Genomic DNA, 26,697 nt, shown 5'->3' on the forward strand with positions numbered 1-26,697 from the left:
TTACATGTTGAGTTCTTGCCTGAATTGCAAAATTTTGTAGACAGTATAATCATTGAAATTTATATATTTTTTTACAACTAACGATCTAACTCCCTTAGCTTTCTTTGTAAATTCCTGACCATTTACACGAATACTATACATCTTACTCCTTAAACCTTAAACCTTAAACAAATTAATACTCTATAATGGATAATGTACTTACGCTTAGAATTCAGTGTAGTTAAAAGCTTTGCTTGTTTTGATTCCGATGGTGGATTTGAGTGTTCTGAGCAGAATGGAAAATCACTGTAACTGTTGTGCAATTCTATTGGATAATCTAAATCAACTTCTAAAATATAGCCAAAAGGTGAATCATCTGATATATTAAAGTCAAAATTGTCGTCAACTTGAACCCACTCAAATCCACCATAAGGGAGTGGTTGTACCATACCCCAACCGTAAAGATTGTTTGCATCAAAATACATAATGTACTTGACCTCCTCATTTTTATTTAAATTTTCCATAAACGGATTATTAGCACAAGCATAGCGATTGCTACATTGACTTATACCTCCTCTCACACCACGTTCAAAAAACATTAGTTTGTCAATGTCTGTCAACAATTCTAACCTTACATTAGTATATTTCAACATCGCGTCCCAAGTTAATCCCGGTGTAGTATAGTAATGAGCAGGATCAAGTCTATAAGCTTGTAAGCACTGATCTCTAAAATTTTCAAAGATGTCGGGTAATAGTAAAACATCTGTTTTCATGTATAAATCAACATATTTACCGAGATTAGAACAATTAAATGTAGACCAAACACGTTGGGCAGGTAAGTAATCTTCATCAGAAACCGTACTATCATTCAATGTACTATAAAATTTTTCTTTAGGAGGTAAGTTTGTTTCTTCTAATTTTTGACGAGAATCCAAATATTCATACGGTAAAACCCCTTTACGTGTAAGTAATTCAATTCAGTAATTCAGAGGTGAAGTTTGATAATACTTGATTCACAATTTTATACTCGGATAGGTATGATGCCAATTTCTCCAAAGACGATGCCATGAATTTAAATGAGTCCATAAATCGAAATTTGATTTCCGTTTCCTTTACATATTTAGTAAAAGAAATATATTTTTCTTTATTCAGTGGTAAAAGTTCAATCTTTCCCGAAAATTCTAAACAAATGTCTCTAATTATAAAATGAGCATCATACCCACTTAAATTGTGAAATACAACTGGTACTACTCGTGAATCTTGATAATTTAAATTACATTTTTCATGAGCTGCACCTCGATATTTACCAGTTAAGTGGGAATGGTCTCGAACTTTCTTCTCACGTGGTAAAAATGGTCCTTCACAAATATGACATATTTGAGCACCAAAAAAGATTCAATCTCGTCATATGTCAATCTATCCATTAGAATAGGGTTTTTAAAGATATTGTCCAGAGTTCCAGCCAACTGTTTCAACTCCTGGGCGAGCCACTTGGCAGCATCTGTTCCATCTGGGCAGGAATTGTATTTGGATAACGAATCATCATAACTGCATTTTAAATAATATCCAATACTGAACATTTCATGACGTTGAATCACTTCAGTATTACAAGTGGTTTCTTCATCTTCGACAGGATTCAACAAACACTCACAGTCAGCGTAGATTACAAATGGAACTTTTTCTCTGTTTCCATAATTTTTAAACTGAATAAAATTCTGTCCTGGTTTGGGAAGGTTTATTTTACACTCATTTAACGTCTTGCACTCCTCATGTCTGGTTAATCTCTCCTCCGTGACAAAGTAATGAAGACATTGATCACAGATATGTTTCTTATGTCGATTGGATGAAACTTGAGAACTTACAAGCGCGGACAAGTTCTTAATCCATACATAATGGTAATTAATTGGTACAATAACATCAGAAGCAGCAGGAATAGTTGTGAGAGTTGATCCTCCTGCTGCATTATCACTGTCAACCTCGTTCTCATAATGACTTTCCACTCTTAGTAAATTAATATGTCTTGCCTTTTTTTCTAAAGTGAAGTGTAATGAGACTGTGTTGTACTTTTTGTTTATTAAGCGAAGTCCATACAGATTAATAGAGATGTCATTTTGTTTTTCAAATTTTGTTATATCTTTTAAGGAAACAGGAAACTCGATTCCGGTAAAGTTCAATTCATTTCCATATCTGCAGTAATGATTCATCAACTCTGGGTGTTGAACTATTGGGTGTAAAGCTGATAAAACAGCCCTCTTAAAACACATTGTATCCATATTTTTAACATTTATACATGCACGCTTTGCTTTAATTTCGATAGGTAAATCAATGTAGGACTCAACTCGTATTGCATTATATTTGTTAACGTTGACTTCCAATTTTGTAATTGAATGAAGTGTCCATTGTCATTCCTTCTCTTCAAACTCCTCCACTTGTTTTAATATAGGCTCTTTAACATTTTTGTTATACCATTCAATTAAAACAGTTGTTGGAAAAATTATATTACTTCTCACATTAAAATACTTGGGCTCAACTTTCTCTTCATCATTAATAATTTTTTTAAACTTTGTTGTAAGCACAGCATAAACTTTCAATGAATCATGCTTGTGTAAAACCTTTTTAATGAAATCTTCAAAAAGTACACATGCATCATCTAAAAAAGCACTTATATCTAAGTGCACCAGGTTGATAATTATATTTGTTTGAAGCCGACACTTGAAAGTATTTTCACAATCAGCCCAGCGAACACGATCATTTATACCATCCCTATTTACTTCAGGAATTGCACGTTGAATTCCAGCTCCTTGTATTAAAGAATTCTCAAACTTTGCGTGAAGACAAACAAATTCTTGTATCAGGTTTAAACATCTCTCCCTTTCTGAAGAAAAATGTAAATCATTTAGTACACTTCTTAATGTTTCTAGATTTTTTTCACAAACAGCAACCCATCTAGTCACAAATTGAGTCCTGTCGACATCGTTATTTAGTAATGGTAATAAACTCGATGCATCATCAGTAGATTTAAGAAGTATTTCACATTCATGCAGCAGCGATGCATTTATCCTTCTCTTTTTTCTAACTTCATTGCTCAACTCGGAAACTAATGTGCGCTTACCAGCCATTCTATAAATAATAAAATCAGTATGTGTAAGCATAAAATTTTTCATACTATTAAAAAAAAATAATGATTCTGCTGGGAGACGAACCCGAAAATCTCAGATTATAACTCAGGAACGTTACCCATTGCGCTACAGAACCTTGATATATATACTAATAATCTTACTTTAAAACTAAATTCAAAGTCGCTTCTAACTCTCCTTCAACAATGCTGCACGTCTCCACTGTTTTCCACAGATCTACCCCCACCCTCCTCCTCTACAGTACTCTCCTTCTACAATGCTGAACGCCTCCACTGCCTTCCGCGGTCACCCCCTCTTCTCCTCCACTGCTTGCTTCAACGATGCTGCACGCCTCGACTGCCCTGCGCTGCTATCCCCCTTTTCCTCTCCTCCAAGATATCTCTGCTTGCCGACTGCTTTTGCTGCTCCTTCCGAGTTGCTCCAAGAGAATGCTGATAATGTCACTACTGTGTCCAACCCTTCTTTATATACCAAATCTCACCGATACACACACTCACAGTGGCGCCATCTAGTGGCAGCCGGCGGAACTAGTATCTACATTACCGACTGTGAGTATATACCGACCGGCGGTAAGCGACAGTGGCGCCATCTAGCGGCAGCCTGAGGTACTAATTCTTGAGAGTGACATAGTTATACTACTGCAAAAGAGAAACTTGTTTAAGGGGAAAGACCAGTAAAATTTCAGCCTATCGAAATTAATGTTGTTAAGGGATGTCAATTTTTTTCTCGTATAAATAATTATAAAAATTATTATATGTTATTAAAATTTAGAAATAAAATGTTGGAACATTTTAAAAAATTTATTTTTGTGAAAAGTTAAAATTGTTCAAAATCCATACGATTTATAGTTCAGAATCATGAGAAAAGCGTACAAAAAATTAGACAAAGAAAAATTCAGAAAATTGTGAAAGAAGTTGAACTTTTAATGAATCACCACTAAACTTGAAATCAATCAAAATTAATCTTCTTTGGGGGTAACAATTTTTTTCCTTTTTTCATAACCTAAAATCATATTCTATTATCAAAAATAAAAAAAGTAATTTTTAATTATTTTATAAATTTTTTTTATTTTTGTTATGTCATAATTATTATTTTTTTACTAATCTAAACTTATAATCGTTCCCTATTCTAATTTCCTCAATTTAACTTAGTTAAAATAACTAAGTTGGGAAGAGGTTTTACTAAATGAATGATTTAATATAATAGAAAAATTATTTATTTTAAAGAATATAAATGTTCCTGACAATTTGTACAATCAAATAATTCTTTCTTTAAATATTTGGTATGGTTACCTTTAACCTTTTAACCTGGACAGTAACTTATGTGAACTATGATGACACTTGTATATTTTGGAAATCACTACGACGAGCTCGGTGTGTATAATTTTTGAGACTGTATATAACACTTTTTATGACGAAATCCTTGTGTATAATTTGGGACTGCCTTTGAAGTGAAAGGTCTCCCTTTATATAGGTATATTTTCCTATGTATTCTTCGCGGCGGTACCAGCTCGCCTCTTTGGGTTAATTTCAAGATCGGTACCTCACAGACGTGAAAAGTGTTTATTGCTTTTCTTCTATGTGTTGGTGACTCCGTATGTTGATTTCCTTATTTTAATAGTACAAAATGTCAAGAACACTACATCTTAAGGGGTTAGGGGTAGTCAGAATTTTCAAAAAATCAAATTTTTTTTTTTTGCATTTTCGTTAAGTAAAATATCTTAAAAATAATTTCTGAAAATTTCAAGTTAATCCGATAATTCGTTTTTAAGTTATTCGACAAATAACAAAGAGAGCTCGGGCCTTTTAAAGCGCTCGGGAGCGCTTGCAGCTAGTGTCAGCTGCAAGAAATCGGCTTTTAGGGTTCTATTGTCATCGATGAACTTAGACTTGGGTATATGTAGTAGTACCTAAATTAATATGGCCCAGGAATAGATGACTCGGTGTAAGTAATTTAATAATTCGTTTTTTTGTACGTAAATCTAGTGTGAAACTAAACGCGTTTTTCTCAATACTATGTTTTTTGAACTGGTGACAACTATAACTCGAAAACCGCTCAGTCGATTTTAATGAAATTTATACAGCTTTTAGAATACATAATAAACTCGGGCCTGATCGAAGGATTTTTTTTTTTTGAAAAATTTCGATTTTTTAAGACCAATTAACTGTTGATTTTTTCCCAAAAATCTAGACAAAAATTTCCTGAGGCCGCCATTTTGTTAATTTTTGAAAAAAAAAAATCCTTCGATCAGGCCCAGGATTATTTATTTATAAAACTAATTTTTTTTATCCGATTGATTTCTGATTAATCTCCAAGGACTTATGATTGTCACCGCAAGGACCTTTTTTTGGAACTGGGTTAACACAAACAGCTGTAACTTCGGAAATAAAAATTTTTTTTTTTTAAATTTTCGTGACTTCAAGTCAAAACATTGTTTAATAATACCATATTACTACTTTTGTAAAATAAAATTATTTAATAGCAAAAAAAAATACTGAAAATTCTCATTTTTTCGTGCCTCTGACTACCCCTAACCCCTTAAAGAAACATTATAATTTTTATATATTGACCATTTTAACATTAATTATGATTATTACATTATTATTTTATTATATATTTAATATTTATAAATAACACAGCCCCACAAAAAAAAAAAAGTGTCATGTACTTTTGACCGGAATACCCTAACCCTATGTATTTTGACGCGCTGAACACGAATCCGAAGTCCGTTTTGCTCCATCACGTCAGGATTTTTTTCTAACCTCAAAAAACATGTCGGATTTTGAGAAGTAGGCGATTTTTTTAAAAATTGCTGTATTAACTTCAAACTTGGTATCTGGGGGTTTTTTGTGTCGCTGATTACGAATCTGAAGTTAGATTTTCAAAATCCAAAATGGCGGATCCAATATGGCGGACGAATTTTGAAAAAATTTTAAGATTTACTTCAAACTTGGTATCTGGGGGTTTTTTGGGTCGCTGATTACGAATATGATGTCAGATTTGAAAAATTCAAAATGGCATATCCAACATGGACTTCTATCGGACATATTAGATACGCCATTATCTGTATCTGGGGGTTTTTTGGGTCGCTGATTACGAATATGATGTCAGTTTTCAAAAATTCAAAATGGCATATCCAGCATGGACTTCTATCGGCCATACTAGATACGCCATTATCAATTTTTGAAAACTGACATCATATTCGTAATCAGCGACTCAAAAAACCCCCAGATACACTATTGCACATTAATTTTTAAAAAATTTCGTAAAATAATGTCCCCCTACCAAAAAAAAATTCAAGGGGTAGTTCCCCCCATAAATCAGCTTTTGGTGAAAAACAAAACATACGTGTCAAATTGTTTTTAAAAAACTACAAAACTGCCAAGTTTCAGAAAAATCGTCGTATGGCACTTCCCTAGTGTTACTTGTCAGCAACTTAGAAAACCTGTAGATACCAAATTTCATAATAATCTGACAATTTTTTATAAATAATTCCTTAATATTGAATCAGACATGTCGAATTTCGGAAATCTGACATCAGATTCGTAATCAGCGACCCAAAAAACCCCTAGATACCAAGTTTGAAGTAAATCTTAAAATTTTTTCAAAATTCGTCCGCCATATTGGATCCGCCATTTTGGATTTTGAAAATCTAACTTCAGATTCGTAATCAGCGACACGAAAAAACCCCAGATACCAAGTTTGAAGTTAATACATCAATTTTTAAAAAAATCGCCTACTTCACAAAATCCGACATGTTTTTTGAGGTTAGAAAAAAATCCTGACGTGATGGAGCAAAACGGACTTCGGATTCGTGTTCAGCGTGTCAAAATACATAGGGTTAGGGTATTCCGGTCAAAAGTACATGACACTTTTTTTTTTTGTGGGGCTGTGTAATTGATTTAATCCCAAATATTCGTTTTATTTATAAATAATTGTTTATTTATAAATAATTGTTCATTTATAAATAATTGTTTATTTACAAATATTTGTTAACAAATATTTGTTTATTTAAAAAAAATTATTTATTTACAAATGTATTTCTAAAAAAAATTAATTTTACATAAATAAATATAAAAAATGTTACGGTGACGTGACACCTCCCCCCCCAAATCAAGCATGGTAGTGAAACGAAGTGCAACAACATGGTCGACAGTTTTGTTTACATATATTCGTAGATTTTTTTTGTTTGTTTACATAAATTATTTAAACGAAAGTAAGTATATTCGTTGATCTATTAATTACAGTGTGAGCGTGATTAAATTCCTTTTTCGTTTTTATTTGTTTACATGGGCTTATAAAAAAAACATGAGTCCTTTCATATCGAAGTACTAATTTAGAGAAGTTTTACATTAATTTTTTGTTTAATTTTACTCAAACATAACGTTGTTACTAATATCTAAACATTTTACGCAGAGACGTCGTAATTCTATTTAATACAGAGTTATAAATTTTATGTTATTACAATATAAATTTGCCTGTCTTGACAATCTATCGTTAATTCAATATTATATATAAAAAATATATTATCTGTATTATTATTATGATTTTTTTTATGAGAAAAAAAATTCAGAATTCTTCATTTTAAATTTTATGTTTAAAGTTGCAACGAAATATTTCGTGTAATTTTTAATTTATAATGGTATTTTATTTTTTTACTTATTATTATGTTATTTTTGTATTTATTTATATTTAAAAAAAATGTTTTTTTTTTGTTTATTTATAATATATATTTTTTTTTAATTATTATAATCGATGAGTGAATTGAATTTAGGGTGATAGATGGAATATCTAAAATATATATTCGTGCATATGTTATTAAGATTGAATAATGGTAATATATGGATTCCCGGTTAAAAACCCGAAGTGATATATATTAAAAAGACTGTTTTTCATCAATAATATTGTGATTTTGGTAAGTATTTATTTTCATTATTGTATTGAGTAAAATTTTTTTTTTTATTATTATCATTGAATTTATTACAGTATTTTTAATTTGTTTAAGAAAAAAAGGCATGTTTGGAGTAAGTTTGAAAGGAATGTTTGGAGTACATAATTAAAAGAGTTTTGGTAGTAAATAATAAAATAATTTTACCGTAGAGAAATTTATCCTTTTTTTTTGTTTGGTTTTTCTGAAAAATTAAATATATTTTATATTCCTTTTCTTGTTTACCTGGCAATGGTAAATCGAGTTATGATGGTGTTAGCCTAAACTAGAACAGAAAAATATATTAATTGTTTGTTCTGTTTGCACTTTGGTAATTAAAATTTTGTTTTAACTGACGACAAACTATGACCTATTTTGTTACATATTTGACAGAGTAATTTTTCCCTCATGATGTGGATTTTATCTTTTTTAGTTTCTAATTTTTCTTCTCTGTTCCTATGGGAAGATCTTAAAGTTAAATTTGCTGCTAATTTTCTTTCAACTTCAATAGCATTATTTATGGCATCTTTAAATGAATTTACGTCTTCTAATCTGGTTTCAATATCTGGTTTTAATCCTCTAATAAAACAATCTAAAACATTTTTTTTAAATCCAGTTACGAAATTTTGATCTTCTCTTCCTTGATTACTACGCCTATGTGAATCTAAAATTCTATTTCCTATTTCCCGTATTCTAGTTGCGAAAGAAATAACTTTTTCGTTTTCCCATTGATAAATGCTTCCTAATTCACCCTGTAGTTGGTATATAGATTTATTTTGAGAATACACATTTTTTAGGCTATCTATTAATTCATTAATGTTATCATAAGAATCATTTAATAAAGATTGTCGAGCTTCTCCCCTAATTTTTGTTTTAATAAGTTTTGTTAAGTTTGCTTCTGCATTTTGGGGTAATAGGCTTTTGGCTTCTTTACATGATGAAATAAATTGTTCTAAAGGTATGTTATCGCCCGAAAAAATTGGTACTATTTCTAAGGCATCGCGAAGTGAGACGACTTGATTATTAAAAATCGTTTCTTGTGTTTCTGGCATTATTATTCTTTTATAGTTATAGGTAATATTTATAAATTTGTTATGTTTGTCTTTAATTAATAGTTCTAAAATATCGTCTTTATCTGAAATTGATTTGTCTAAATTCTTATATGGGGTTCTTGTATTATTTTCTGGAGGTTCTGATTCGGATTTAGATTCTGATTCAGTATTTATTTCTAAGTTATCTGGTTTTAAGGTTGTTTCGATTACGGTAGAAGAAAAGTCAGTTAAATTTAGTAAATTTGTGTCAATAGATTCTTCAAAATTAGTTATTGTTTCGTCGTTTGCTGTATTGCCACTAATTATAACACTACTATTTTGTCTAGAATAAGGATGTGAAGAGTCAGTTTTTCTATTATAAGTTTCAAATGCAGTTTGATTATTAGTTGGTATTTCATTTGCTAATAAAGGATTATTTTGAGCTTGACTACGAGTAGTTCTCTTTTCTTCAGACATTGGTTAACATTTTTGAAAAAAGTAAACAAAATTTGTAAGTGTAATGTAATGTACACGGAGAGAAATTTCTTACTTTAAACGCTCCAATACTATATTAGCGATTTTGGTATGTCCATTTTCTTAACAAAAACGCTTAAAGTTATCCTAAAATAGTTCCGAAAATTCCCAAGCGTTAAAAGATCACAGTATTAACGTTATTAGTAGCAACTTTATGGCTCTATTTCATGAATGACGAGTGAATATAGTTCCCCTTTCTGCCGTGCGAGATTCGTTCAAGGGACATACTAATATAGCGTCAACGTGGAGCGATATTTCAATTAGTCGTCTGTGTCCAGTGTAGACCTATATATATTATATATACACATATTCCAGTGGATTTAGTGAAATATTAATATTGTGCATTATATATATATAAATATAATATATTTTAGTAAATATTGTGCAGCAAAGTGGGTAAGTATTAAATTATATTATAAACTTTATGTAATATAATCAATTGCTTGTACACATTACTTAGAGGTTATGCTTGTGTTTCCAATGTGAGTTCCTTTCCACTAAGCATTGACAGTCTTTACTTCATTCATGCTTTTATGCTATATATGTTACAATTTTCTTTAATATAATTATTTGAATATATTTTGCCTGAAAATAATATTTACCATAAACTTTTTTTTGCATAGAACACAAAGCAGTATATACTGCGAACAATATTTAAATTTTTAAAAAAGCGTTATTTGCTAAGTTTATTATAAAGATTATTATGAATATATTAACCTCAAAGAATTGTAAATATTGTATTTATAATGTAACGATTTTTATAACTTTTGTACAATTTTTTACATAAAAGTAACATATTAATGAGGTTATGTTTTTATTGTGGCAAATGTCAAAAGACTGTAATAAAAATATTACTTTAATCATGTTACTAAATAACCTTCTGTACTATATTTGTTCTGAAAATCATGTATTAATATTCTTATTATTTTTAAAAATCAATATTAATATAATAGTTCACTGTAGCATAACCCATTGTGTATGTTGTCATTCTGTTTCTATATCCACACTTCATATAAATCATATCTTTCATTTAACATTTTCTTTTTCTTTAATTTAGCAAAAAACGTTAATGATGGATGAAGCAATGGAAATAAGTGATCTGCATGTTCAAAATTCAGTAACAAGTTTTTCTAGTTTTGGTTAGTTTGATTTCTTTAATTTCTTTTCATGTCAACTAAACACTATTGTCTCCTTTTTTCTTGTATCACATTCCAAATATATTTACGAAAAATTTAGAATTGTTATATTGTTAGAGAAATGACTTTTTCCAAAAACCGTTTTTGTATGTTTTGTGTATTTTAAAACTGTATGCGGTATTCTTACTTTGTTAATATCTGCAACGTTTATCATTAACGATTAAAAGAAATAAATGTTTCCAAGCGCGAAATTAAACAATTTTGTTTACTAGAATTAGGGAAATTCAGAAATTTTTACAAATTCTTTACATTTACTGAAACTATTAAAAAAAATTTCTTTATTTATAATACATACTGAAAACTGTAATTTTAATTATTAATATTATATGGAATATTAATATTTTTGTACAAAAGTTGAAAGTATTCTGAAATTGGTCAAAAGATGTGTGCATCATCCTTTTTCTTTTTAAAGTTATTCCTAAAAAAATATTGCAAAAATTAAACAAAATGAAATAGAAAAGTTTTTTCTTTTAATTTGTTATTCTTAAACTACACTATATAACTACATGCATGCTTTTCACAAATTCATAGGTAGAAATAAAGTATATCTTTTATTAGTGCTTTAGATTTATTAAAAATGTACTGTATGAGTAGAAATCATTTCATAGTTGACATATATATCTTTCCACTTTAAGACATTAAGAAAAAATATACGTTATTTTCAACAATTTCATTATATAGGTCTTTTAATTATTATAAATATAATATAATTTATATTTAAGCAGAGTTAATTCTAATGTACTAATTTCTAATTTCCAGGAAACTGTTCACTAACCAATAATAACACAGGCACACAAAAAAAAAGTTGTCTGTTTCTTGAACTACACATATATTTCCTATAGTATTTTGGCCCGCTGTACCCGAATCTGAGCTCAGAATTGCTACATCACCCTCAGTTTTTTTTTAAATCGACCAAAACCACCCTTAAACGGACAAATTCACACTTCGGCAATAAAAAATAAATCAACTTATTTTTCAAAAAAAACCAAATTTTACATCTACGAAACTTTGCTCTACTAACTCAAGAAAACAAAGCCAGCATTGATCCAGCACCCCCTGAATTTTTTTAATCGAAAAAACTACCCCTAATCTGAAGAATCAAATTCAGGAGGTAAAACAATAAAATAACTGATTAAAAAATTTTATAACCAGGTATTTTTACTCCAGCAAGGCAGAAACAAAGCCAGAAATATTCCCTCACCCTCTAAATTTTTTTAAATCGAAAGAAACACCCTTAAATAGTAAAATTCAAATTTAATAAGTAAAAAATATTAAATTACCAGTTTCTTTAAAAACAGAACCTTACATGTATGTAGTTTTGCTCTACTAACTCAAAAAAAGCCAGCATTGATCCATCACACTCTGAATTTTTTTAATAAAAAAAACTACCCTTAATCTGAAGAATCAAACTTAGGAGGTAAAACAATATAATTATATTGTATTACCTCCTAAGTTTGATTCTTTGGTGGTTTTTTCGATTTATAAAAATTTTAGAGGGGAAGGGAGCATTTCTGGCTTTGTTTCCGCATTGCTGGAGTAAAAATACCTGGTTATAAACTTTTTTAATCAGTTATTTTATTGTTTTACCTCCTAAGTTTGATTCTTCAGATTAAAGGTAGTTTTTTTTATTAAAAAAATTCAGAGTGTGATGGATCAATGCTGGCTTTTTTTGAGTTAGTAAAGCAAAACTACATACATGTAAGGTTCTGTTTTTAAAGAAACCGGTAATTTAATATTTTTTACTTATTAAATTTGAATTTTACTATTTAAGGGTGTTTCTTTCGATTTAAAAAAATTTAGAGGGTGAGGGAATATTTCTGGCTTTGTTTCTGCCTTGCTGGAGTAAAAATACCTGGTTATAAAATTTTTTAATCAGTTATTTTATTGTTTTACCTCCTGAATTTGATTCTTCAGATTAGGGGTAGTTTTTTCGATTAAAAAAATTCAGGGGGTGCTGGATCAATGCTGGCTTTGTTTTCTTGAGTTAGTAGAGCAAAGTTTCGTAGATGTAAAATTTGGTTTTTTTTGAAAAATAAGTTGATTTATTTTTTATCGCCGAAGTGTGAATTTGTCCGTTTAAGGGTGGTTTTGGTCGATTTAAAAAAAAACTGAGGGTGATGTAGCAATTCTGAGCTCAGATTCGGGTACAGCGGGCCAAAATACTATAGGAAATATATGTGTAGTTCAAGAAACATCGGGTATTGTTTCAACTCATAATTCCTCAAATGACAATCATCTTCAAGGTATGTCCTTATGCAAAGTCTATTCTGAAACGATTACTTTAAGAATTATATTAAAATATAAAGAAATGAAATTCACAGTTATATAAGTTTTCATTTTTATATCGTATGCACAGATCAGAATGAAACATGTGACAATTACATTTATAATATATTAAAGCAAACCTATGATGGCGAATTTTTATTGGCAGCTTATAATTTTGAAAAAAATAAAGATAACTATAACAAATTATTGGAGGCAAAAAAACAAACGTATTTCAATCTTGGTAAAGTTGCAAAATTAGTCATTGGTCACGAGTTTCTTCGCACAAGATCTTTTTCGTAAGCAAATTTAATTATTATAGGTTTAAAGAATAGTAATAAAATTTAAAACATTAATTGTTATTTATTATTTTGTTATTTTTTTAGCATATCAGCAGATCGACTTGAAGAGTTATCAATAAGTGCAGCGGAACTCTTTTCTGGATATTCTAAGGAAGCATTTTACATTCGTTCAGGCAACGGCAAAAGTGCCAATGGAGCCTTTATTGGTTACTATTTAAAACAACGCGAAAAAGAAATTGCTCTCGGTCGAATGCAAAATAATAAGGAACACCTGAAAAGAAAGAAACTTGTAGAGGGTAAGAAAAAATCTACTTTTCATTGTGAACATAAAAAATAACATTCATTAATTTTCTTTTAGAATTTTTTGCATCTGATACTTTGGAAGATCTAAAGAAAAGAGTCGACATCATTCATGACGACTATGTTAGAAAATGGCGTGAGACGGCGCTAACAGAAAGAATAGCACTGTATCAGGAAAAAGAGATTAAAGTAATTTTTGAGACATTTCAAAATTTATGCAATCCCGCAGGCTATCTTTTGTAAGAAATTTTTATTTTAAATAAATTTTTATTTATATTTTTAGCAAGGTCGTGTAAAAATATTAATTCCATTTAAATTTAAGGTACATGCAGATTTTCATTCATTTTTTAATAAATCTGCTGATTTGTTTTCAAAACATTGGCCAGCACTAGCGCATAAAATCATTAAACTTTCTCAGTCGAAGAAAAGAGACCTTGAAATTAAGACTATTTTGCAAAATAATACACCTTTTAAAACTGAAGGTATGCCATATATTCATGCATAATATATAAGAATAATATTAATGGAAAGAAAATTATTTCTTATTACTACATTACACTGTACTTTAATATTTCACGCTCTTTTTCAGAACACCAACAAACTGTAGCTCTAATTTTGCTACCGTATTTATTTAAACGAGTCCTAAAATTGAAGAAAACGAAAACACAAGAGAGTTGGAATCTCGAAAAGTCCGAAATATTGAAGAGTTTCATTGTACATATTGAGGTAAAATATTTATTTTAATGATATAGTATGTACAGGGTGTCTGGCGACAAGGAAAATCGGGAATTTACCAGAAATTTAGTTTTACCAGAAAAAACTCCGGGAAATTGCCGAAAATTTGAAAAAAGATTTGTAACTTTCCAAAAAAGATTTTCCGAATTTGTTAATACTTACAGAAAATTTTTATTTATTATTATCATTATTGAGAAATAATTTAAAAAAAATGAGAATTACCGTTATCATTTATCAACACTTCATAATATAATTCAAAAAATGCATGAAATTTGCAAAAAAAATTTGTTTTGTCAAAAAATCTTAAAATATTTGTAAAAATATGCGAAAGAAGTGCTAAAATTTTTGAAAGTTATAAACTTAAAACCGTGTTTTATAATATTCGTTTTTATCTCATTAGTATGTTAGCAGAATAGTTATTAGTCCTTATAAAAACAAATATGGGAAAAATTTAGTTTAAAATCAGAGGAAAAAGGAAATTTAAAAATAATAATTAACTGGACACCCTGCGCGAATAAATACATAAACAAAGTATAATAATATTAAAATAAAAATATATTTTTTTAGGCTAGTGAAAATTTTGAGGAGTCACTGAAGAAAATGAATGACGACATATGTGAAATATATAATTCGCATAAGCTCTCGACCCAATCATATGTAGTTCTCAATGGTCCGTCTTTGAGCGATATAAATTCGGCTTGCGTCATATTTGGTGACGTTAGGTACCAAGTTGCAAATGCTGTGAAAGCAATTGATCTCCACTTTCAATGTTTGAAAATTTTCCACAAAAAATTTCCGCTTCCGTGTAATCACATTTTTGAATTTCTAGAGAAAGCTATTTATGGTTTTGAATTAAAGCAAATGTATTCTGGGGTTAATTCGTTAATTACAAGCTTAGACAAGTTCTAAGTTTTTTGTGCATCTTTAAGAAAGTAATATTTACTTTAGTTTTTAAGTTATTAGTATACTGCAAGTACTTATATTTCACACCAAAGTTTTAATATTATATTTTTATTTTTGTTACAAAAATGAATATTCGCGAACAAAGAGGTACTAAAAGAAAAGTGCTAACGAAGAGTACATTGGATAAAGAAGTTTTTAAATTTACGCTTTCTTTATATAATAACCCTCTGCTTTCCCGCAAAGCTGTAGACGACGTCACAACTAAATTTGCTAATTTCTTTCCGAACATTTTATTCCGTACCTACAAACGCGTTTTGAAAAAGAATTACAACCTATTACTAATTCGCAATCTTATAACAAAGTCCAGTTTATTTTAAATGACAGCAAATATTTATTCGACAAATTCTCTACTGAACAAAGAAGATTTTCATTATATGAAAATGAAAGTTTATTTGTACCTCCTCAGAGCTTTATTCTCGGGCAAGAAGATGGGTATGTGACTGACACCAGTGGAAAAATTTCTGTAGCAACAAAAACAAAAACTGCGGTTCATATTCCTTTGCCACAAACTTTAACAAAAGTTTTGCAAATACCGGGAGTATTTAATGAAATGAAAAAATATGCAGACGAATTATCTGCAAATAGTAACTTGTCAAATTTTGTACAAGGGAATGTTTGGTTAAAAAAATATGTGCCACAAAATGAAGGGAAAATTGTCTTTCCGATTTTTTTTACTACGATGAGTTTGAAGTTAGAAATCCGCTAGGCAGCCACGCAGGCGAACATAAATTAGGAGGTGGATTTGTCTCAATACCCTGTTTACCACCGCATTTAGTCGCTAAAATGGAGAGCATACTTCTTGTTATCATTTGTTATGCAAAAGATTTGAAGACGTTCGGTAACGAAAAAATTTTCAGAAAAGCCATTGATGATTTCCATTCTTTGTCAACAAAGGGCATAAAATTAAATATTGATGATCAAGAAATAACAGTATACTTTGAATGTGTTTTAATTTTAGGGGACAAACTTGGACTCAATACAATTTGTGGATTTTATCAAAACTTTTCAAAATCAAAGTACTATTGCAGAATTTGTACTGCTTCTCAAGAGCAATGTAAAACATTGACTACAGAAAATAAAAATCTACTTAGAACATTAAAGTCAAATGAGGCAGACATTTTAATTGATCCTTCGTTATACGGGATTAAGGAATATTGTATTTTTAATAGAATACCAAAATTTCACATTAGCAAAAATGTTACTGTGGACGCCATGCATGATGTTCCTGAAGGAGTAGCAGTGTATTCAACGGGCAAAGTATTAGAATCATTAATAGATAAAAAAATAATAACTTTGGAAGAACTAAACCGTAGAATTGAAACTTTTCCCTACAATGACGTCGAAAAATCGAATAAACCGATGCCCTTATTTTACACACAGGGGAAAAAATGTAAAAAATTAAAAATAAAACAATCTGCATCAGAAATGCTTTGCCTGGTGAGATACTTGGGACTTATGATAGGAGACTTAATACCTGCAGGAAACGAAAACTGGAAATTGTACCAATATATTAGAAGGGCGATAGGAATTATAACTTCCCCGAAATTAAATATAAGTGAAATTGCAGAATTGAAAAAATTAATTTCGAAACACAATGCATTGTACATTACTTTATACGGTCCACTAAAACCGAAAATGCACATCTGGACCCATTATCCTACAGTGACTATCAGAAATGGTCCAGTTTGTCACTTTTCCTCGCTTATGTTTGAACGTAAAAATAGAAAATTAAAGGAGATAGCTGTTGGCACGTCATCCAACATAAACTTACCATTGACCATTGGTATTCGACACCAGTTACAACTGTGTTATACCAAAGAATTTTGCACTAACGCAAAAAGCGACATCACATATGGACCAATTGACAACAAAAATGCTCAGGATGAATTCTTAAAGCTGATTCCAAATATTAATAAGCAATTGGATGTTAAAACCTTTAAACACATTGAAATTTTACACCATAAATTTTCGGAGGGAACAATTCTTATTACACGAATAGACGACAAAGGGCCTCATTTTGGTAAATTGAAAAAAAATTTTGAAATTGAAAATAATATTTATTTACAGATCGAAGAATATAAAACTTCATTTTTCAATCATTATTATTGGGCATATCAGGTAAATTCCCCAAGAGATAAATTTTCAACAGTAATAAATATGCAATTAGTTCCAAGGTTTCCACCATGCTTGTATATATTGAAAAACGACGCCGAATTAATCGCTACGAGATATAACATTTAAACAAAAATCGTATTCGATTCAGTTACTCTGACCTCAATGTTTGTTAAAAACTTGATAGCAAATGTAAATAAATATATTTCTTTAAAAAACTGTTCTACATGTTTTTCTTTTAAAACACTATATAGTTATTAGAATAAATTTTGCACTAAATATCCTGAAAATACCAAAATATGCTCCCTGTTATAATATAGCTTTTAAAATTTTTTAATAATTTAAATCTAATTATAATTTATCTATTTCAAATAATAAGTTTTCAGAAGACTTGAAAAAAATATCAAAAATTATTATTACTAAAATTTCTTAAATTAACATTTTTAAATGCAGTTTTAAATTAAAATTCGATCCGCTCCATAAGAATTTACATGGGATCGGATCGAATATTTGATTCGATCCCATACAAAATTCGATTCTTTGCACAGCTGTAATTAAAAATTGTTTATAAAATAACAAATTTCTTACATCAAAAAAATATATATAATATTTAAATAATTACCTATTCTTTAAATTAAAAAATAACTAATAATAATAAAGCAGTATATTAAACAACGCTAAAATTCTAAATTTTCAGAAAATATACACATAAAAAGAAAAATGTAATTTTTTTGTAAAGGAAAATATTTTTATTAAAAAATTATTTGTATTTATTTTACTGCAACATTGATAGTTAATTAATATATTTCATTATTTATATATTAGAAATTTTTTTTAGCTTTTTAGTTTCATTTTTGAATGTGAAAAACAACATTTAGGTTCAAATGTTTTGCTTAAAATTTACCGCGTAGAGATTAGGATTATTGATTGATTTCAATTATAATTGTATATTATTATTTTTATATGATTATTTATAATTTCATATTAATATGTACTTTATTGTAAATAAAGTACATATACTGTAAACATATACTGTAAAAAAATATTGTAAATTTACATGGTCATGTATTCTTCTAACGTCAAAACAGTAAATTCGCTTACTATACAGCACCTATACAGCTTGTAAGTTAATCGCTCAACGTTGACGCGATATTCGTATGTGCCTTGAACGAATCTCGCATGGCAGAGAGGGGAACTATATTCACTCGTCATTCGTGTAATAGAGCCATAAAGTTGCTACGAATATAGAAGAATCAACGACACTTTATGTCTCCAGAACAACTCGAACTATTTTAGTATGTCCAAGAGTAGTTTTGGTATAAATTTTATGCTATTAACGCCGCAGCAGTTGTTTTACTAAATTAGTAAGTCGTTTTCATACGAAAACAGTAAGAAATTTCTCTCCGTGTAGAATAAAAATTGTCAGTTTTATGTTTTCTAATTTTTGTATGTGTGGACAAACGTATGTGTAGACAAATATATGTGTATACAAATATATATATATATATAATATGATGGATAAATACGTTTATAGAATAAGTAAAGGATTATTTGATTGTTTTTGTTCACAAATTATTTAATTAAAAATAACAGTATTTCTTAAAAATTTGCAAATTTTATTTAGAATTAATTATTTATTAATATTGTTGAAAAAATTTAAGCAAAAAAATTTTTTTTATTTTAAAAATTTTGAAAATTTATTTGTTTATAACTTGTTAAACAATATTTTGGTCAAAAAAAAATTTTATAGAAAAAATGTGTTTAAATTTTATTTAAGAGAATTATTTATTTTTAATATTAATTTATTGTTTATTTAAAATTTAATTATTATATAATTATTTTTATATTGTTTATGTATTTATAAATTGAAATATTTGTTTTAAAAAAAAATTTTATTTATTTTTAATATTTATTTAATGTTTATTTAAAATTTATTAATTAATTAATTATTTTTATATTGTTTATTTATTTGTAAATTAAAATGTTTGTTTTAAAAAAATTTTATTTTATTTAAGATAATAATCTATTTTAAATATTTATTTATTGTTTATTTATTAATTATTTAATTATTTTTATATTGTTTATTTATTTGTAAATTGAAATATTTGTTTTAAAATTTTTTAGTTTATTTAAGAGAATTATTTATTTTTAATATTTATTTATTGTTTATTTAAATTTTATTAATTAATTATTGATTTTATAATTATTTGTTTAAAATTTTTTTCATTAATTGTTAGTTATTAATTATTTATTTAGTTATCAATTTATTTATTTTATTATTTAGTTTATTTTAATTAACTGTTTATTTATTAATTGTTCAATAAATTATTTATTTAATTATTTATATTTTTAATTAATATTGCAAAAGTTATTAAAAAATGATCATTCATTTAATAATTTAACCCAGGCCGATGCACCAGAAATTATAAGTTCTGTTATGTCATAAATATTAATTTTTTACTAATCTAAACTTATAATCGTTCCCTATTCTAATTTCCTCAATTTAACTTAGTTAAAATAACTAAGTTGGGAAGAGGTTTTACTAAATGAATGATTAAATATAATATAAAAATTATTTATTTTAAAGAATATAAATGTTCCTGACAATTTGTACAATCAAATAATTCTTTCTTTAAATATTTGGTATGGTTACCTTTAATATTTTTATTTTGATGAGTCTTCTATCGGCACCTGTTGTATTGATTTCCTAAGATCTTGAGTCGTTAAGATTTTTATTACCGCACTGACACGTATATTTTAACCTGGACCGTAACTTATGTGAACTATGATGACACTTGTATATTTTGGAAATCACTACGACGAGCTCGGTGTGTATAATTTTTGAGACTGTATATAACACTTGCTATGACGAAATCCTTGTGTATAATTTGGGACTGCCTTTGAAGTGAAAGGTCTCCCTTTATATAGGTATATTTTCCTATGTATTCTTCGCGGCGGTACCAGCTCGCCTCTTTGGGTTAGTTTCAAGATCGGTACCTCACAGACGTGAAAAGTGTTTATTGCTTTTCTTCTATGTGTTGGTGACTCCGTATGTTGATTTCCTTATTTTAATAGTACAAAATGTCAAGAACACTACATCTTAAAGAAACATTATAATTTTTATATATTGTATTTTTAAAAAAAATTAATTTTACATAAATAAATATAAAAAATGTTACGGTGACGAGACATTTTTTTAAATTTTTTATTTTTTTTAAGAAATTGAAATTTTTTAATATCTATTTATGCTTGATCGTTCATAATCAAGAAAAAAGCGTATAAAAAAAGTCAATGAAAAATAATAGAAATTGTTAGGGAAGTTGAAATTTTAACTTTTCAAAAATTTTGAATTTTAGTTTGAAAAATTATTAACAAATTTATAATTTTTTAAGTTTTGATAATAAATTCTATTTTTAAATAGTCAATATTCTCAGAAAAAAATTTGAGACCCTAAACATACTTGATTTCTTATAAATATTATTTTTACTTACGGCTTCGTTTAATTAAAATTCCTTCAAAAGGCTTTCCTTCATAATTCACTTTTACAATATCGCCCTCGTTAAATTTTTTTAAATCTGGAGTTTCCGCCATTATAGTTACTTGATTCGATTTTACCCATTTTTAACGTCTATTTTCTAGGGTGTAGATGTCAAATTTGACTAATATAAACAAATGACAATATGTATTTCAATAAATAAAATGTTTTAATAAATCGATAACTTATCGAAGCTCGTGTTTTTTTAAATATTGATTATTCTGTTTTGTTATTTTTATATAATTTTGACACTTTCTTCGTGTGGGAAATACTTATTTTGCTTTATCAAATTAAATCATAATGGAACGGCATTTAAGAAACTTAGAAGAATATTCCGTAGGACATCAAAGAAGAATATTAAATGCTTTAAGGGAATCAAGCTCTGATGACTCAAATAATTCAGATGATTCAGATTATTCAGACCATTCAAATGATATACATTCTGTAATTACCTCATAAAATAATATATTAATTTATATCACTTATAATTATATATCAATTTAGTTTTAAATTTTAACTAAATTGTGTTAGATTTTTTCTCTATTGCCTGGAGAAAAATTGTTTAAAAAATTGAAATTTTACATAAAAATTTTAACAAGATAAAATTGAGACTACATTTTAAAAGTATAAATCATTTTATTTACACAATTTTTATATTTTTCTCAAAATTAGAAATTCAAAAAGAAATAAATCGTACAGATTTATATTATACATGTACACAATTAAATACAATTTTTAAATTAAAATTGCGGGATTAATTTTCTGTACATAAATTGATAACGTCAACAACTTTAAGGATTATAGTGTTAATGATGATATTCATGATATTGATATCAATAATGATTATGAAAATCAGAATGCACAAGAAGAGCGGAATACTGATGATTCTTATACGAATTCGATCTCAACCGACGATAATAATGACGATGATTCTGATGATGGTAATTTTTAAACTACTTAGGTTATAATAAAACTGAGATAAAAATTGCTATTTGTTAAACACGAAGTGTGTTGTGTAAAAAGGCCAGTAAGCGGCAACTCAAACTACACTTTTTGGTTAGACATATGACATATTGGTTTCGCGTCACGCCGTCGGGATTGTGTGCCATAATCTTCCCATAAAATAAACACAGTGCAGAAATCATTTCTTACTGGCATACGCTGATAATGGTGGCTGAGTGCTAAAAGAAATAGATTATATATGTACAGGTCAGTGTTAGAACTTTGGTAGATTACTACATTTTGCTTTTATATTTTCTTCTATTCATTTTTATTCTTCTTCATTCATTTTTCTTCGATGTTTTTTCATTTTTTTCCATTTATCATTCTACTACATAATTATTCTTTCATTTTTGAACAGTTCCATTCAAAAAGTAATGAAACGCTAAAAATGTAGAGAATCGGATTGAAATTGTTTTAAATAGTGTTTTCTTCTACTCTTTCATTATTATTATTTTCACAATAATTTTCATCTGAAGTAATGCTAGAATCAGATTTTTTCCTCAAAATCCGGTTGACCGATTTAAGGATCAAAATAGGGTTTCTCTGTCTTGAAATGCACTTTACAAAAATAATTTTTGCTTTAAAAATTTTTTATTTTTAATACTTTTTTAAATTATTTATTTATAAAATGTTAATAAAAAATTTTATTCTTTACGTCTCAAAAAAACATTTAAAATGTTTAATGTTTCACATTTCTGAGTACAAATTCGTTCAGAAAAAAACGTTAGTCAATAAGAAATAAAGTAATTAACAATAATTAGCTATTTAATTTTTTTAATAATTATTAATTAGTCCTAAATTAATTATTGAAAATAATTGATCATAACGTTTAACTTTATACACGAAATTATTTATAATAAATAATAGTTATTTTTATTTTTTATCTTTTTATATATTATTTTCATCTTTCATGTTTACTCTCTTAATTTTTAATTAGTAAAAATGTTTACTAATTCGAATTAGTGACTCACTTTTTGCTTCTAAGTTGGTAAAATTCTACTACTTATTAGTAAAATTTACTCACAATTAGTAAGTAAAATTTAACTAATTCTAATGCAAAAAGTGAGTCACTAATTCAAATTAGTTACAATTTTTACTAATTCAAATTTAGAGAGGCTCTATTGGCTTTTTATTATTCGCTTTTATTTCTTTGTTATATATTCTCTGTTTTTATTGTATATTCCGTGCAGAAATTTTGACTGGGCACTGGCAAGGGATTGGCAGTTGATTATGTAATTTTAAATTCACTTTCACCGACTAGATTTTCACTTTCTTATTTAATTTCACATTCACCGAGCAAATTCCCACTTTTTCTATCACATTTACATTAAATGTGGAAGTGATTTTGACTAGATTTTCACTTTCATATTAATTTTCACTGGCGATATTTTCACTTTTATATTCAATTTCACATTCATCGACCAAATTTACACTTTTACTGTCACATTCACATTGAATGTGAAAGTGAAAATATGGTCGGTGAAAATGGGAATTCCCTTCAGAGAATAAACTCCCAATCCTTTCCCAGGAGATACCCGGGAATATTTTCACGTGGAAAGATTAGTTTTAAAATACCTTTTTTAAATGTCTTCTATTTTAAAAAATAAATTTTAATGAGTTTATAACAATTTAGAATTTTATGATGCTTCGGAAGAGAGTAATGATGTAAGTAACAATAGTAATATCAGTGATACAACAAGTGAAAATGAAAGCGAGAATAGCAGTATCAGTGAAAGCGAGAACAGCATTATCAGTGAAAGCGAGAACAGCAGTATCAGCGATTTAGAAAATGAAAATGAAAGTGATGAAAGCGAGCACAGTAATTCGGAAAATGAAAACGAAGAATTTGTGAACAATGAAGACCCACCGTTGCTTCCCAATTGCCCTTTAACACTCTCTGAGAGCTTATTGAATTACACTACGTTTTACTATTACTGGTCCAAATTGTTTTGATCGAACGGAAATTAATTATTTTATGACAATCTCTATAGTTTCGCAATTGGGTTCTTTATATAGCAGGCGTAATTTTAGGGAAAAATTAAATTATAAGTACAATAGGGTTAAATTACAAGAAGGTAATATTAAAGAAATTTATGACGGAAACGTTTACAAGGAGTTAAGTCGAGATGGAAATATTTTATTTAGTCCTAACAACATTTCATTTTGTTGGTACACGGATGTTGTTAAGGTATATAAATCATTCAAATTTTCGTTTTGGCCGTTATACCTTGTCATCAATGAACTTCCTTATGAAGAGCGTTTCAAAAAAGAAAATTTAATTTTAGCAGGAATGTGGTTTGGTGAAGAAAAGCCTTCACCAAACATGTTTCTGCTTCTTTTGTATGATGAAATTCATGAAATTTATCATGGTATTCAATTTAACATACCTGATGCAGAAAATCCAATCACCATACAAGGAATAATAATTTGTGGGACATGCGATCTCCTCGCAAAAGCTCTCTTTTTAAATATGAACCAATATAATGGTAAATATGGTTGCCATAAATGCAAGGAAGGAGAAAGAATTGGTAGAGTGCAAGTATATCCATACCAACGAAATATGACAATGCGTTCGGAAAATGAAACCCTCGACGAAGCCGCGCAAGTTACTAGAAAACCTATATTTGGTGTGAAAGGTTTTACCATTTTATCTCTCCTGTTATTTCAATGGATCAGAACAATTGCAATTGATGCTATGCATTGCATTTTTGAGGGTGTCATGAGAGCAATAATGAATTTATGGTTTAATCCAGATTTTTCCCATATGTCTTGGTCATTATTTAGGTATATTGATATCGTCGATGCGAGGCTAATACATATTAAACCACCTGGATTTGTTCAAAGAAGACCGCGATCTATTAAGAAACATTTAGCATACTGGAAGGCTTCCGAAATGAAGAATTTTTTTTTATTATTTTTTAATAATCTTAGAACAATTTGAACTACGCGGAATTGGTGGTCAAAGATATATCGTTTTTAAAAGACTATGTAAAAATAACATAGTATATATGTCAGAATTATATACACAGGCGAAAGTAACGAATTATACTTGTGAAAAATACATTGATTGGAATCAAAATAAATTCGGGATTATAACACTTTTTGTAAGAGTTTCATGCCGCAGAGTACGTCAATGTAGAGCAGATCATTATGCTATTATGAAAACTTGTCGACCTCAAATTGCTTATCCGAATACGTGTATACTTAGAGGACCAGGACTCAAATACATTCACAAACTAGAAATTCTTCCAAATGAATTTACAATCGTTGATGTAACCTTTTTAACGTCGTTGTGTTTTCTAATCCAAGTTAATAATACAAACTTTTCATACGCTGTTGAGCCTGTTAACATGGTAGAGCAAGAATAAATACGCTAGCTTATTTGTAAAATAATAATTTTAACTACATTTACGTGAAATTATTAACATTATTTTTCCGGTACACATTATACAAAAAATTTTCTAATTGTTACTAATAAATTCATTCATTCACGCAAGTAGAATTTGTAAGTCTTTTACCTATTAAATCGATATACTGGTAGAGAGAAAATGGCATATTCGCGAATTTTTAGGGAAACCACAAATTTAAAAGAGCTCTTATCACCTTTAAAAATACGCAGTGCCTTACGTCAAATGCAGTGGATTCTCCAGGTTTCCTGAATTAAGCATTATTTTTGAGGTAAAAAAATACAAAATCAAAACAGTAAAAATATGAACTTTAGTAGATATACAGTGCCGGTTCTAGATACAGATTCCTGCACCGACATTTACCGACATTTGAAATAAAAAATGGTTCTAATCCATTCTAATCGAGAAACTTCTAAAGAGATACAAAGAAAAAAAATTTTTCCTGAAAATTCCCCAAAAACTTGTCTCCCAAAATTTGTAAATTTTTTTCAAAATTGAGAAACGAATAAGTATATTTATGAAGTACAAGTTGACATACAGAGTTTCACTATATCTCCTGATCATACGGTAAGTATAAAATATTTTTCAAATAAATTTGGTTTTCTTAATATTTAAATAAATTGTTTAATTATTTAATAGAATAATAATTATACAGATATTATCAGAATAAGAAAACATCATCTGTTAATGTTATGAGTGGTTTTTTGCTTGGATGATAAAAATAGTTACATACATTTCAGAGAGGAATCATCTGTAGTGTAATATGAGATATGTCAGCACAATAAAATTAGAAGACATATAATACTTATTATTATTATCAATTATTATTTATTAATAATTATTATTAATTATTACAATTATTATTATTAATTATTACAATTATTATGATTAATTATTACAATTATTATTATTAATTATTACAATTATTATGATTAATTATTACAATTATTATTATTATTAGTATTATTAACTCTCAAGATGTAATTTTTGCATGAATTTTAATTTATTTTCACATCAGCTGACAATAATGATTCAATCTAAATCTCTTAGAAAATGATGAAGTATATTTAGTAAAAAGAGATAGAGAAAAATGTATGACTATAAAAGAGTGAGGAAGAATTTCTTATTACTACATTGTATTGTTACGTCCGATGTGAAATATCAAGGAACAGTTAAATTTTTATTAATTCACAATGAATTTTGACTATTGTAAAGAATTTTTGAAGGTTATGAATACTGCTTTAGCAACTTTAAGTAAAAAAACAACACCTGAAG

At 28.1% G+C, this 26,697-nt stretch overlaps 2 protein-coding genes across 2 annotated transcripts; both read left to right on the forward strand.

Annotated features, from left to right (window-relative positions):
• The first annotated feature begins 15,746 nt into the window (after window positions 1-15,746).
• LOC127279603 (uncharacterized) lies at window positions 15,747-17,447 on the forward strand. The gene is made up of 3 exons (XM_051302044.1): window positions 15,747-15,798; window positions 16,073-17,386; window positions 17,434-17,447. The coding sequence occupies exons 1-3, from the start codon at window positions 15,747-15,749 to the stop codon at window positions 17,445-17,447; spliced, it is 1,380 nt and encodes a 459-aa protein (XP_051158001.1).
• A 3,866-nt stretch (window positions 17,448-21,313) lies between these two features.
• Window positions 21,314-23,968, forward strand: LOC127279604 (uncharacterized lipoprotein SSP0535-like). Its single transcript, XM_051302045.1, has 3 exons — window positions 21,314-21,457; window positions 21,810-21,954; window positions 23,649-23,968. Exons 1-3 carry the CDS (start codon window positions 21,314-21,316, stop codon window positions 23,966-23,968), a joined length of 609 nt encoding a protein of 202 aa, XP_051158002.1.
• The last annotated feature ends 2,729 nt before the right edge of the window (window positions 23,969-26,697 follow it).

Source organism: Leptopilina boulardi, unplaced genomic scaffold (assembly GCF_019393585.1).
Source record: "Leptopilina boulardi isolate dan_hultmark-lab unplaced genomic scaffold, ZJU_Lbou_2.1 LbouV2_219, whole genome shotgun sequence".
NCBI lineage: Eukaryota > Metazoa > Arthropoda > Insecta > Hymenoptera > Figitidae > Leptopilina > Leptopilina boulardi.